At 38.0% G+C, this 12,189-nt stretch overlaps 1 protein-coding gene across 3 annotated transcripts in view; it reads right to left on the bottom strand.

The window, feature by feature from the left end:
* Cdk14 (cyclin dependent kinase 14) overlaps nt 1-12,189 on the bottom strand; it is a 563,390-nt gene that overhangs the window by 71,056 nt on the left and 480,145 nt on the right. For all 3 annotated transcript variants that reach the window (XM_076860994.1, XM_076861002.1, XM_076861011.1), the window contains exon 14: nt 11,945-12,085. In XM_076860994.1, coding sequence (XP_076717109.1) covers nt 11,970-12,085 — 116 coding nt within the window. In that variant the 3' untranslated portion in view covers nt 11,945-11,969. The remainder of the gene's footprint in view (nt 1-11,944; nt 12,086-12,189) is intronic.

Below are 12,189 nucleotides of genomic sequence, written 5' to 3'. Positions count from 1 at the left end.
AATCAAGTCAAGATGGCGCCTGGCAGATTGCCAGGAGGAGTGGTTTGTGAAGCAATGCCAGTGAGCCATTAAGATGATGAGGATTCCTTATTGGCTGACTGCTGTATCTAGATGATGTTAATTGAGTCAAGCTGTGTGTAATCAGTTAGGTATATATACCTCTGCTGTCCCGAAATAAAGCGGCTCCTGCTATCTCGGGTGCCCACTACTTTGAGTTCTCACTCAGTTCCTGTTGAGTCCACTCACAATAAAGTAGTTCCTGCTTCAACCTTCAAGTTGCTTGTCACCTCTCGGTTATTTAGCCCAGCCGGACTACGGCACACTGTTACTTTAAAATATATTAGTTCATTTTACATCTTCAGTGACTATTTCACTCATGCATGATTTTGCTAATATCATGCATTGGTCTTTTGGAAAATTTTGATTCAATGAGATATGCAGATTTCTCAAATGTTGACACATTTTACTACACAGTATCAAAAACTCACATTTTCTTAAAAGTCACTACCAATCTCATTAGAAAAGTCTTCCAGAAACTATCCATCTCATGGTGGCACATAAAGGTTTTCTATAGTTTCCTCAAATTCTAACTTTCCATTTAAAGTTCTAATATCCTCATTGACAGAAAATAATACGGGTTGTTTTCCAAGAATGGCAGACTTAGTTTTTGTTCATTTTTGAGAAAATATCTTTCAATCATGTATCCAAGTTTGAATAACCATAGTTTGTTCATCATTCTTTCAAATAAAAACCATGTTGCAGGACAAAAGCAGCTAGTTTAGCTTGCAACTCAAACAACTGCCCAGGAGATAAGCACGGATTTAGTACACAGTAGAAATAATTTACACAAACATAACATTTAGTCACACAGAATATGAAAAAGGACATTTACTCAAAGGTAGAGATTTAATGCAGTTAATAATTTCTACTTCTTCATCAAACCAGTATTAAGTGAAACTGGCTTTTTAAAAAAAAAAAATGCAGTTACATGGTGGTGAAAAATCCAGTGCCCAGGAAGAGTCTTGAGTCACTACTTGAGCATACTTAGGAGCCAGCATTTTTGCCTACTACTAGTGCAAATGTCAGCACAGTTAGGGGGGAAAAGGCAAAGGACATCTTAGCATTCTTATAGAAATAGTTTTGACCCCATAGGGCCCTTAGGGAACTACAGGGTATATGGACCACACTTGGGGATCTGCTGATTGTAAGGATGCCATTTCTTTTCCTTAGAACCTGGGAAACTTATCTGAGAACCCATAGACCTGAAGGTGAGACTTTTAACATATAGTCATTCAGTCCATAGAGTTGTAGAGAGGTTCTACAAAGTGAATGGTAAATACAAGAATGTCAAAATGTGCCAGATTATATTAATCAATGGAGAGGAGTTAAATTAAGAAGAATGCAAAATACCAGCAAATTTAAGAAGTCAGTGAACACATGCTGACTTTGAAAGGCAGAGCTGGGGTCAAGGAAAAAAGAAAAGGGTAGGTGGTGAGACCAGGTATGAGCAAACATCCCCCCACTCCATGCAGCCTGCTATCTTCAACTGCTTATTTTGAGAGGTGAGGGCCTCATATGTGGCTAAATAGTGGGAATGAACTTGTAGACAACCATACCCAAGTCCTGTTTCCTGTTTTTTGCTTTGTGTGTGTGTGTGTGTGTGTGTGTGTGTGTGTGTGTGTTGTGATGTTGGGGATGGAATCTAGGGTCTTGTGCATGCCAGGTAAGTGCCCTAATATTGTGCTACACCCCCAGCCTTAATTCTTTCATTAACAATAATTTTATAATGTTTTCTGTCAAAACAGTTTATTATTCTAATAATAAACCTTTGAAGTATTAACAAATTGAGTTACTGTGGAAGAACTTTAGGTTAATTTCAAATAGCATTTTGTTAAAAAAAAAAAAAAAAAGGAAAGGAAAGAAAGAAAAAAAGGAAAAAAAAATTCAGGGCCAGCTTCTAGACCACACAATAAAATTCCCAAACGAGGGGATGGATGGATTCATGGATTCACACTGATGTTTAAATTTTTAGATTTGACAGAACTAATGCAGTACATCTTGACAGCTATATACAGTAGCTTAATGCTAAGCTTTTTATGCTGAATATAGAACAGAATGAATTTTGCACCAGTGTTTTGACTGGGAGGTTTTAAGATTCTTATTCACATTAGACAGCAGTCTGAGGCTGCTTGATAAAACAAGCCTTGGCTATTTAATAACTGCCTGATAAGATGTCTCAATATTTAAGAGAAAAGAGAAACTGAAGGCAAAGACATTTTGAAAATATACATTTTAACCAGAATCTGGATGCTAAGTAAACATCTTTCAGTGTTCAGCCAGAAAGACTTGCAGCTGTGGCATTTGTGATTTACAGTAACAAGATGAAGATCTTCACGCAAAAGATAAATGATATCATAAAAATTCTTTATCAAAATAAAATACGTTTTCTAGTGGAATTTATGAAGGTCCATTTACACCAAGATCCATTTAGTGCATTTTTAGAAGCTTTGAATTTGGAGCTTAGTGCGAGTACATGCTAGCAAATATTATTCTGTTTGTCATTATTTTCCCTTCTTACATGTTGCAGACTGATTTTCTCTATAAGGGCACCTTCTTAGTTTTGTTTGTAAATAAGGCTACTATAAATTATTGACTTTGTGGTAGATATTAAAGTCTAGATGAACGAAAACTGGAGAGCTTCCCCTTTAAAAAACAAGAGGTTAAATTGTACCAAAATATGATACACATTCTAAAATATACACATATATTTTAACATGGATTAGATCTCCATCTCCCAAAAGGCACATGGTCTCCTTTATCAATGAGATCACATGTGAATCAGGAACCCTGGTTTGATGTGTGCAGCCTAGCTACCACTGAATATAAACACTGGTCCTGTTATTCAGTATGCAACTGAGCTAGTCTTCCACACTAGCCGAGGGGGGGAAAAATATCTCTCTTATTTTCTAAAGTTGCCCATCTCTATCCGGTTCTGTCGAATTGCCACAATTGCCCAGATAAAACATTTGAGTGTGTGTCAGCTTTAATTAATGTAACATGACCTGATCATTTCCACAGTTAAGAATAAAGAAGTTTGCATTCTTTAAACCCAAAGCCCAACCTGGAGATTATGCTAAGTTGCTTCATTCATAGTCCACACTCCTCGGCTCATGTCAGAAGGACAGCATTTGTCCCCTCTAGTGATAAACAAATTATACATGAAATCAATTCCACTTCACAATCATTTTCCCTATTGGGTATTATCTTTCCTTCCCTGCTCCCTCCAGTTAAGCCCGCATCCTGTAACTTGCTAATGAGCTGAGGGCTTTCTGTTCCAGGTGGCACCCCCTGCCTCGAAGTCATGACATTTCCCATTTCGAATGCTGCTGGCATTTTTCGACAGCTCCTGCTAACTAGCCTTTTTGACCTGCACTAAGAGGAACTCATCTGATCGAATCCTCTAACCTGCCAATCATTCCAGCAAATGATCTTCACAGTCACTCCCAAGGCAGGAATGGAAGGGGGAAAAAAAGGAAAAGCCAGTGAGAGAATGAGGGAGTCGGCAAAGCGGCTGCCTCTGCAGCTACCTAATGAGAATACTTTAAGTCTCTGAGGCAGCTGAAACACTGAAAAACTGGTGGGAAAATTAGGACACAACTGAATGCCTGGCTCTGTAATTACTGATTTCTTTCCATCCTGAGATCATTTTGAGAGCAACACCTCTGAGATGTGCCAGTTTCTAAAGAACACAAGAATACCCCACCTTACGCAGAGAAAATAGATTTATTTCTCCTGCCACTATCAATATGCAATTCTCATAATCCCACTCTGTCAAACAGTATCCTTTGCAGAATTAATTATGTGCTATAAGCTCGTTAAGTGTGCATTTGTAAACTAGGGGTGATTATAAGGTTTGTCATTGTGAAGCAAAGCTCTCTTTTTTTCCTAGGCATATTTTGAATGTTGCAACTAGTTAAGGGTGTTGACTTTTACACATTCATATAAAAGCAAACAGGTACAGTAGAGGTTAGTACTAGGCTCAGAGAGGATTAAATTCTTGACATCAACAATATAGGATAATCTGGGCATTCTGAATTAATGGAGGTAAAAAATAATTTTTTTTTCCTTCTAGATTTATTCTGCCTATACAGAATCAGTTTACTTAATTACATTTAAATATAGTGGGTCACCAGATCACAGAATAACTCAATTATTTTAGGAAGAAAGATCCAGTAGGTGGTTTATTTGGCAATGGGTCTCAACTCTAGGTATCTTTATATGGAGTAGATTTGTTGACCAAAAGATGATACAACATAATTATGTGTTATCATTACACCATTGTATGTAATAATGTAAAATAAATACTGTACATGATTTAATTGCACATGATAATCACAGATCTTTCCCCATTTATAGTAATTAGGCCAATAGCCCCACTTACAGCAATTATTTCATGTAATTGAGGGCATTTTACTAATTACATTGAAAATGATAATCCAGAGCAATTAAAAATCCAAGGGCACTATACATAATGCAAAGTATATTAAAAGAATGGTAATATTTTACAGGGAGAAAATTCAACCATGTATGGAAGCAAACAGCACAGTATTTAATCCCATGTTTAGCATACATGGTGACACTCATTATAACAGGAATTTCTGACAATTTCTCCAACTTTTGTTTTATTATTTTTCTAGACCTTGTATATTATTTCCTTAGCTGGAAAAGCAATTCTTTGATTAATCTATGATGTTATCTTAACAACTCTAGCACTGTTGGAAAATTACTCCTTTGACTATGTAGCATATTGAGAGGGGCAGGGGAGAGAAAGAGAGGAGAGAGAGAGAGAGAGAGAAGAAGCAGCAGCTATCCCAAATTCCAAAAGAGACTGAGTAAATTATTCATTTGCACAACTAATTTGATGTTCTTAAAAGCTTTATTCATAGAAGCATCTCAGAGCATCGCAGACATTTTGTTAATCACACTTGTAATAATTTAACTAAAACGTTAACTTTTTTATTGAAATACATTCTGTTATAGCATTATGTTTGCTCTCTGTCTAGAATTTTAATGTGTCTAAGGACCTGAAACTCTGTATTTTTGTTCCTAGGGCTCTAATGTCTGGCCTTCCCTGATTCTCCTCCCCATTTCTACCCAAAGCTCCCATTTGAAGAATATCTTGGGAGTGATGAGCATCTGTGGGACAATGGGAATAGTTTCTAGCTTCTTTTTGTCTTCCCGTCTCAACATTGTCATTTAGACATTGTCCTCTGTGCATTCAAATGTCATCCCAGACCATCAGCCCACTTCAACTCAAACAGCCTCCTTTTATGCTCAGACACTTCTTAGAGTACCAGCAGACCACAAAGACTGTCTACTGGGACTCAGCTGCTGTCCTGGTATTAATAATACAATATAGTGCACTTAGGACATAGATGATTCCCTCTGTATCCCAAATTCATAAGAATCACCATTAAATGAAAAGGAAAAATAGAACACCTGAGCTGATTATAGCCATGTATTATAGGTAAATGCTAACTCTAATAGTTTAGCCAAGCACTGTAGTGGATACCTTGGTTACGGGCCACACCACATCCTGTGGCCACTAGTTATAAGAATCCTTCATTCATATTATGTTGTAGGCTAAATAGTCCCTAAAAAAATCAATCTGTGTTTTAAAAAAACAGAAGATGAAAGTACTATTTTCCCTGCCCCCCCCCAATTGAAAACTCATCTAATCTGGAAATGCTGAATCACAAAAATACAGTCACTTTTTGAGGATGCATGGGCTGATGAACCACTCTGTGGAGCATGAAACCAGATTCATTTCTTTTAGCCATTTTGCCTCTTAGAACCCTCAGTCAGAGGATGGAAGAGGAAAAGCAAGGCCAAAAAAAAAAAAAAATCACGATTTTTAATTTAAAAAACATCACTCTGAATTCCTTGTTTTTAAGAAAAACACAATGAAATAGTTCAAGTCAACGTAGCTTCGTGTGAATAACATACAGGGTTTAGCAAAACTATGTGTGTTCACATTTGTGTGTGCAGAGGTAGGGGAGGAAACAAGGAGAGAATGACTATGGGGAAGCAGACAGCAGACACGGGGAAATGTGAACATTTGGGGAAAGCAAGAAAAGGGCTTCAGAAATATTTAAACTTCTATAGTCTACTCTTTTGCATTGGAGTTTAAAAGACATGAAAGGATCCTGATTTGTACCTCACAGTACACAGAATACTATTAGGCTATCTCCTAGGATAGAGGAGAAGCTAAGGTCAAGGGGTGGAAGTAGATGGGAAACTGAACAATATTCTGGCCTCTTCTCGATCTTGTGTTCATAATATACACTATGCATTTGTGGTTTAAAGCACTGTCAATTTCTCAAGGAAGATGTATTTTTTAATCTGTGATAATGTGGGGGTAATGACATCAACCAGGTACCCTTTCAGATAACACCTGAGAGGAACATCAGGGTTTGTTTCTCCCTCTGTCTACTATTTTTGCAACTTTTGTCAACTATATGAAGCAACAAAGATAATAGAAGTGTTGCTATTTGATAGGAAAAAAAAAATCTGTAGTGTCATGAAGAAAATACCAGTTCTTTCAGGGAAAAACGAAACAAACAACAACAACAACAACAACAACAAAAAACGAACACCAAACCCCAAAACTAGAAAGAAACCCAGATTTAACATCTGAATTTTTTATATGGTGATATGTTCTACTGGGTGGCATCTGCTTCCGTGTCTATGGTTGAGAGAACACTTGACTTAAAAATCTTTAGTCAATAGCCCAAAATATGACACAGTGAAGATCTTAAATGTCATGCAATGAAGATATTATCACTCTGTTAAAAATGGGGTTTCCCTCTATACTTGTTGATTTTTACCTCACAGTACACAGGCCAGGCAAGGTGCTTTTCAGCTTCATAAAAGCTTCCAGGATGGCTAAGAACAGAGCCCTTTTCTGAGGGGTCCTTAAGGACAGGTTGTCCACCCCATTCACAGCTCAGCTGATGGCCCCAGGGCTCTGAGATTGACCTACAACAGCCCACGGTCGGCCAGCAGCTCATATGGGGGTGACTGACACGGCAGCCTTGCTCTCTGCGTGCTCATGATGATGGCTACAGCAATCAGAGCTGCTCTCTAGGACGGTTTCAATCTGAGGCAAAAAGAACTCAGTGGCAGACTGTCCCAGAGGCAGAGGGACAAAGAGAAATGACAATGAGCAGGATCCATGAATAAGCAGAAACAAGTCAGCTGAAGCCACAAAGTGAAGGGAAGATGAAAGCAATGTGAGTTGATGTAGGGACTGAAAAAGTGAGCCACCACAATGTCACAGCACGGAGGAGAGCAATAGGTGGCTCTTTCTCCAGGAACAGTTTCCAGAGTTGAGATGGCAGATAAACTTAAAGCTACTGTTGGGTTCTGAGTGACATGCCAGGCGACTTAGACTATCAACCCATCCTTCTTTTCACAGACCACTGCTAACTGAGGAAGCCTGACCTGGTCACCTTCTCCTGAAAGATTCTGACACCAGCTCTGTCTCAGTCTCTCCTGTCCCCGCCCTTGGGCACTAGGCTTGGTGTGTCTGCACAGCGCTCCGACACTCTCAGCTGTGCACCCTATCCCTCTCACTTTGGCTCTTGTCTCTTTGCTCATCTTTCTCCTCCTCATACACAATGGGACTTAATATGGAAATGAAACACATTGTTACTTAATTCAGTTTTCTCTTCCTGATTCCTCTTTAGAAAACGTAGGTGGGAGAAATGCTTTTCACCAACATTGTCCACTAGAACATTCTGTGATCCTGGAAACGTTGTGTACAGCCCTAAAAATGGTGACTTGTATGCAGCTTCGAGCACTTGAAATGTGGTACTGCTACTGAGGAAAGAATATTTTAAGTTAACTGAAATCAATTAAAATTTAAATAGGCACATATTCCTAGTGGTTACTATGTTGGACAACACAACTCCATTCTTTAAGAAGTGAAAGGAGGAAGGAAAGATGGAAAGAGAGGGAGAGATGAAGGAAGGAAAGAAGGAGGGGGAAAGAAGGAGGAGAAAGGATGGAGGGAAAGAAGGTGGTAAGAGGAAAGAAAAAAGGAAGAAAGGGCAGGAGGAAAGGAAGTAACAAGGAACTGCTTAATTTTATGTGATGAGGCACTGATTATTTTCCTAGTTTGTCTTTATCCTGACCCAAAATAGTTGATTATTTTATCGCATAAATATATAATTCCTGCATTATCTGCTGGGGAATTCATTATCTAATGCCACCTGCATCAACATTCCTTCGAGTTCCTAGAATGCAGATTCATGGGCACCAGGAACTGGGTTTGAAGGACTCCTCAGGGGTCTGGTGCTCCAAGTTCTGTCTAGAATCTGGTTCCTAAAAAAAAACTTTACCTTACTTAATTAAATTTTCTTGAGCAATCAATGCGTTCTATTTTCTTTATTTGACATACTACTTTTAGGAAATCATTGCTTAATGACTGAGTCAAGCAGTGATTGTCTATAGCCATTTTCCATCATTCTGCAATTCTTAAATAATTTTGGACTAGCGAAGAAAACATGCTAAAAGGAGGGGAGAGGGTCACCAAGGTATGCACACAGTGAACCTCTTGCACTTAAATTCTTTAACACAGTAGACAGATATTCATAGATTTACTATGAATTTAATGGGGGTTAAAGATCAATTGCTTGATTGAAAAGAGTACCTACTGTTTCAGGAAAATTACAAAACATATATCTAAAGAGAAGTGCCATTCTTATTCCCTGAATTCAGTAAAAGAAGAAGGAGACAGTGACCAAGCACTTCCTATGTCAATTCAGAATGACTGGAAAATTAAGCTCAAGAGACGGGTATGTCTGGTATCACTCTGTTCAAATACAAGTGATACTAATGGATGTGATATTCAACATAGCTTCTGGCCTGTCCTTAGGGAAACTCTATTCATGTTTAAGGCTTTCTCAGACTTTAGAAGGGTCTTATTTTCAATGGTGGTGAGTGGGAACAAGCTGTCTTTAGAGGATAACAAAATGCAGCACAGTATTTTGATCAACAGTGGAATTATCCCATTTTTAACTTAGGAGCTTGTGGTTTTCTTCTTATTTAATTTCACTATAAGTTTTAAAATGAATTGCTGAAAAGCAAAATGCATTTCATTAGCTTTTCTACTAAGGCCAATTTATGTAAATCCAGCATTATTAAATAAATAATTGAAGTGGCCTCAGTTTGCAAGGAAAAAAACAATGTGACACTAAGGTATGGGAGAAAAATTAGGACTTAAAACATTCCTTCCTACTTAACCCTCCATTATTGGGAAGACAGAGGGATGCAATGCCTGCCACATGTACCTCCCTGTAACTCCCCTGAGAGGAACCGTTAGAATGCTAGTCTGCATTCAGCCTCTTTGAGCCCCCAATATCTTCCCCCCTCCTTTTTCTCAATCTCTCTGGGCTTTACAAAGAACTGGGACATTCAAGGGAAATTTAAGATGCCACAGTCTGCTCTAAACAGCAAATGAATTCAACAACAATAAAGAAATCAAAGCCGAGGGAATCACACATTTTTCCTCTAAGGATGCCTTATTTGGGTAGACATTTTGCTCTATAATGTCTATAACTTAATAATTAGTTGCTGGTCAGACTGAGGCCATTCCATATGCTGTATGAGGCCAATAAACTGGCTATCTTATTTGATCTCTAAGACAGCCCTATTTGATTAAAATTTTAAAACCCACAAAGATGAGAAATTAAAATGATTTCTTTTTCTGTTGACTGACAGAAAACTGTTAGAATCCAGCTTTCCCGCAGCTTTGCTGAGAGGAGAAAAATTGAGATGTTTCCTCCACATCGTGTTGACTCAAGCTGAGGTATTTGGTTAGAACAACAATAATATCCAAGCTTTAAAAGTTGGTGTGAAAAGACAAAACTTGTGGAGAAAAAAATTAGCATTGCTGTCAAGTAATTGTAGAGAAAAAGCTTCCACTGTGCAGATATAACCTTAGATCTAGTTTAAAAACAATATTGCCATGAAAATGCATTTTTGTAAAGACTTTCCAATACTGAGGACTGACGTTATTCAGCACCTTTTAAAAATCTCCTTTCAAACATTAGCAATTTTAAGACTGTCTGGGCAATGTTCTATCCAGTTTGCTTGATTTGATTTTTACAAGGATGAGGTGACCTGAAACACATCCTAGAAGCTTTGACAGCCAGGCTAAGGTCAGGAGATCTCAAAAGAGCCAAGAAAGGACATGGCACTGTGACTGAAATTCAGGGTTGCTTGTGTGCATTGGGAGGCAGAGCACAAATAATGTCCACTTTTTGTTTTGTTCCACCAAATTGGCTAAGGGATTTATAAAGCCAAGGGTACTCAATATGATAATGCAGGTTAAATACTTTTAAAAAGCATATACCACAACCCTAGTGAATCAAAACATTCTTAGAATGAGGACGTAACTGCTCAAAAACAGCCTGATTCTTGGGTCAATCAAAATTCAAAGTAAGAGCACAAATTCTATCTAGTTCTTGTGCTTCTAGACAACTTTATATCCAATGAGGAGAAATAGCCTGAAGAAGGAGAAGTCTTACTCAAGTTTAACAGTAACATCTTTTGACTGTCATTTACCATATTTTATCTAGGAATCTCTTTCCTCTGAAACATTCATACACCACCAATACAGCCCTGAGAGACCTACCATTGGCTCCCATGTTGAGGGCACATAAAAGCAAGTCTTAAAAAAGCTCAAAGTACTGGTAGATCATCCATAAGAAAAATCTGCATACTTAAATTCACTTTCTTTACCTTGCTGTCAATTTAGCCTCTTATTATATTTCAAATTAAAAGAGGAAGGAAGAATGCCTCCTGTAATACTGTATACATCTTCAATTCACTTGAACAATTATTGAACTTTGAATCAGTAGAAAAAGTTTTGCCTACAAGGGCAAGTTAATTATTTATTTGCTTTATAGTATGATATTACATTGAAAGGGAAAATACACATGTGTGTGTACACACACACACACACACACACACACACACACACAGAGAATTCCAAAAATAGAAACAAAGAAAACCAACCCCCCTCCCCAATAAAAAAACAAACATAAACCCCATATATTTCCATCTGGCAATCAAGAAAAGTCTTTCCAGAAGTCCTCTCTCCTGTTTGTTGCTATACAGCACATATGATGACTGGGACAGGGTATATCACCTAGACTTCACCATGTTTATGTTATGCTTCCTGTCTGCAAAATAGCAGAGGTAAAAAACTGAAATAGTGCAAAGGAGAAACTTCATCATGGTAAAGTCTCTGCCAGGAGCCAGATAGAAATCAGAAATGGGTAGAGAGGCTCAGATGGCACTTAAGCTCAACAGGGGAGCTTACACCCTCTCCACAGGGGTCAGCCATGATTGGGTCACACACGAAATCTGGTAGGAATGGGAGTGCGGTATTGCCAGAATTGCCAATTTTTCCAGGAAAGCTAGAAATCTATCGAGTCTTTGTGTAAAATCTCCCAATTTTTAAATGTGAGCAACCAATTAAGAGTGTGTGGACCAAACAAAGCAGGTTTGTGGCTTAGACACAACTCAGAGCAAACCTTTTTATGACCTCAATGAAGATCCTGTGAGCAGAGAAGATGAGTTGCTCATGACTCAAACGGTTCACTTAGGACTACAGAACTAAAGTGCGAGGCAAAATATAATTTTGGATATTAGACTCCAGTACGTACCTGGAAATAGGGAATTTCTAGTAGGTGTCTGGAAATATGGAAATGACTGAATTCACTCTGCCTCAGTAGAATATCTGATAAATGCCATAATAAACCCAAGGGACTCGTAAGATAGTTTCAGGGAAAAAAATGAGTCTGAAATATTTCATTCAAAGAATCTATTAATATCTATTAAATATTACCTTCCAAGTGAAAGTAGGTCACCTTACCTGCTCTCTTGAGAGGGCTCTGCTCTCAGTGCTTGCTGTTTGATAGACTTTTGCCATAACTATTGTTTTTCCCAAAGGCCCGCATGCTCTCTCCAGCTTCTGGTTGCAATCTCACATTTGAGACGGTAAAAATAGAAGACACTGAGAACAGAATGAAAAGATTTCATTTATATACTTATAAGTATGCTAATGATCTTTTTTTTAAAAAAAAAAAAAAGTAGAAACTGAGATGTCATTCTTCATGT

The sequence above is a fragment of the Callospermophilus lateralis genome, chromosome 1 (genome assembly GCF_048772815.1).
Source record: "Callospermophilus lateralis isolate mCalLat2 chromosome 1, mCalLat2.hap1, whole genome shotgun sequence".
Lineage (NCBI taxonomy): Eukaryota > Metazoa > Chordata > Mammalia > Rodentia > Sciuridae > Callospermophilus > Callospermophilus lateralis.
Note: the sequence above shows the minus strand (reverse complement) of the source record. Positions and strands in the feature narration are given on the sequence as shown.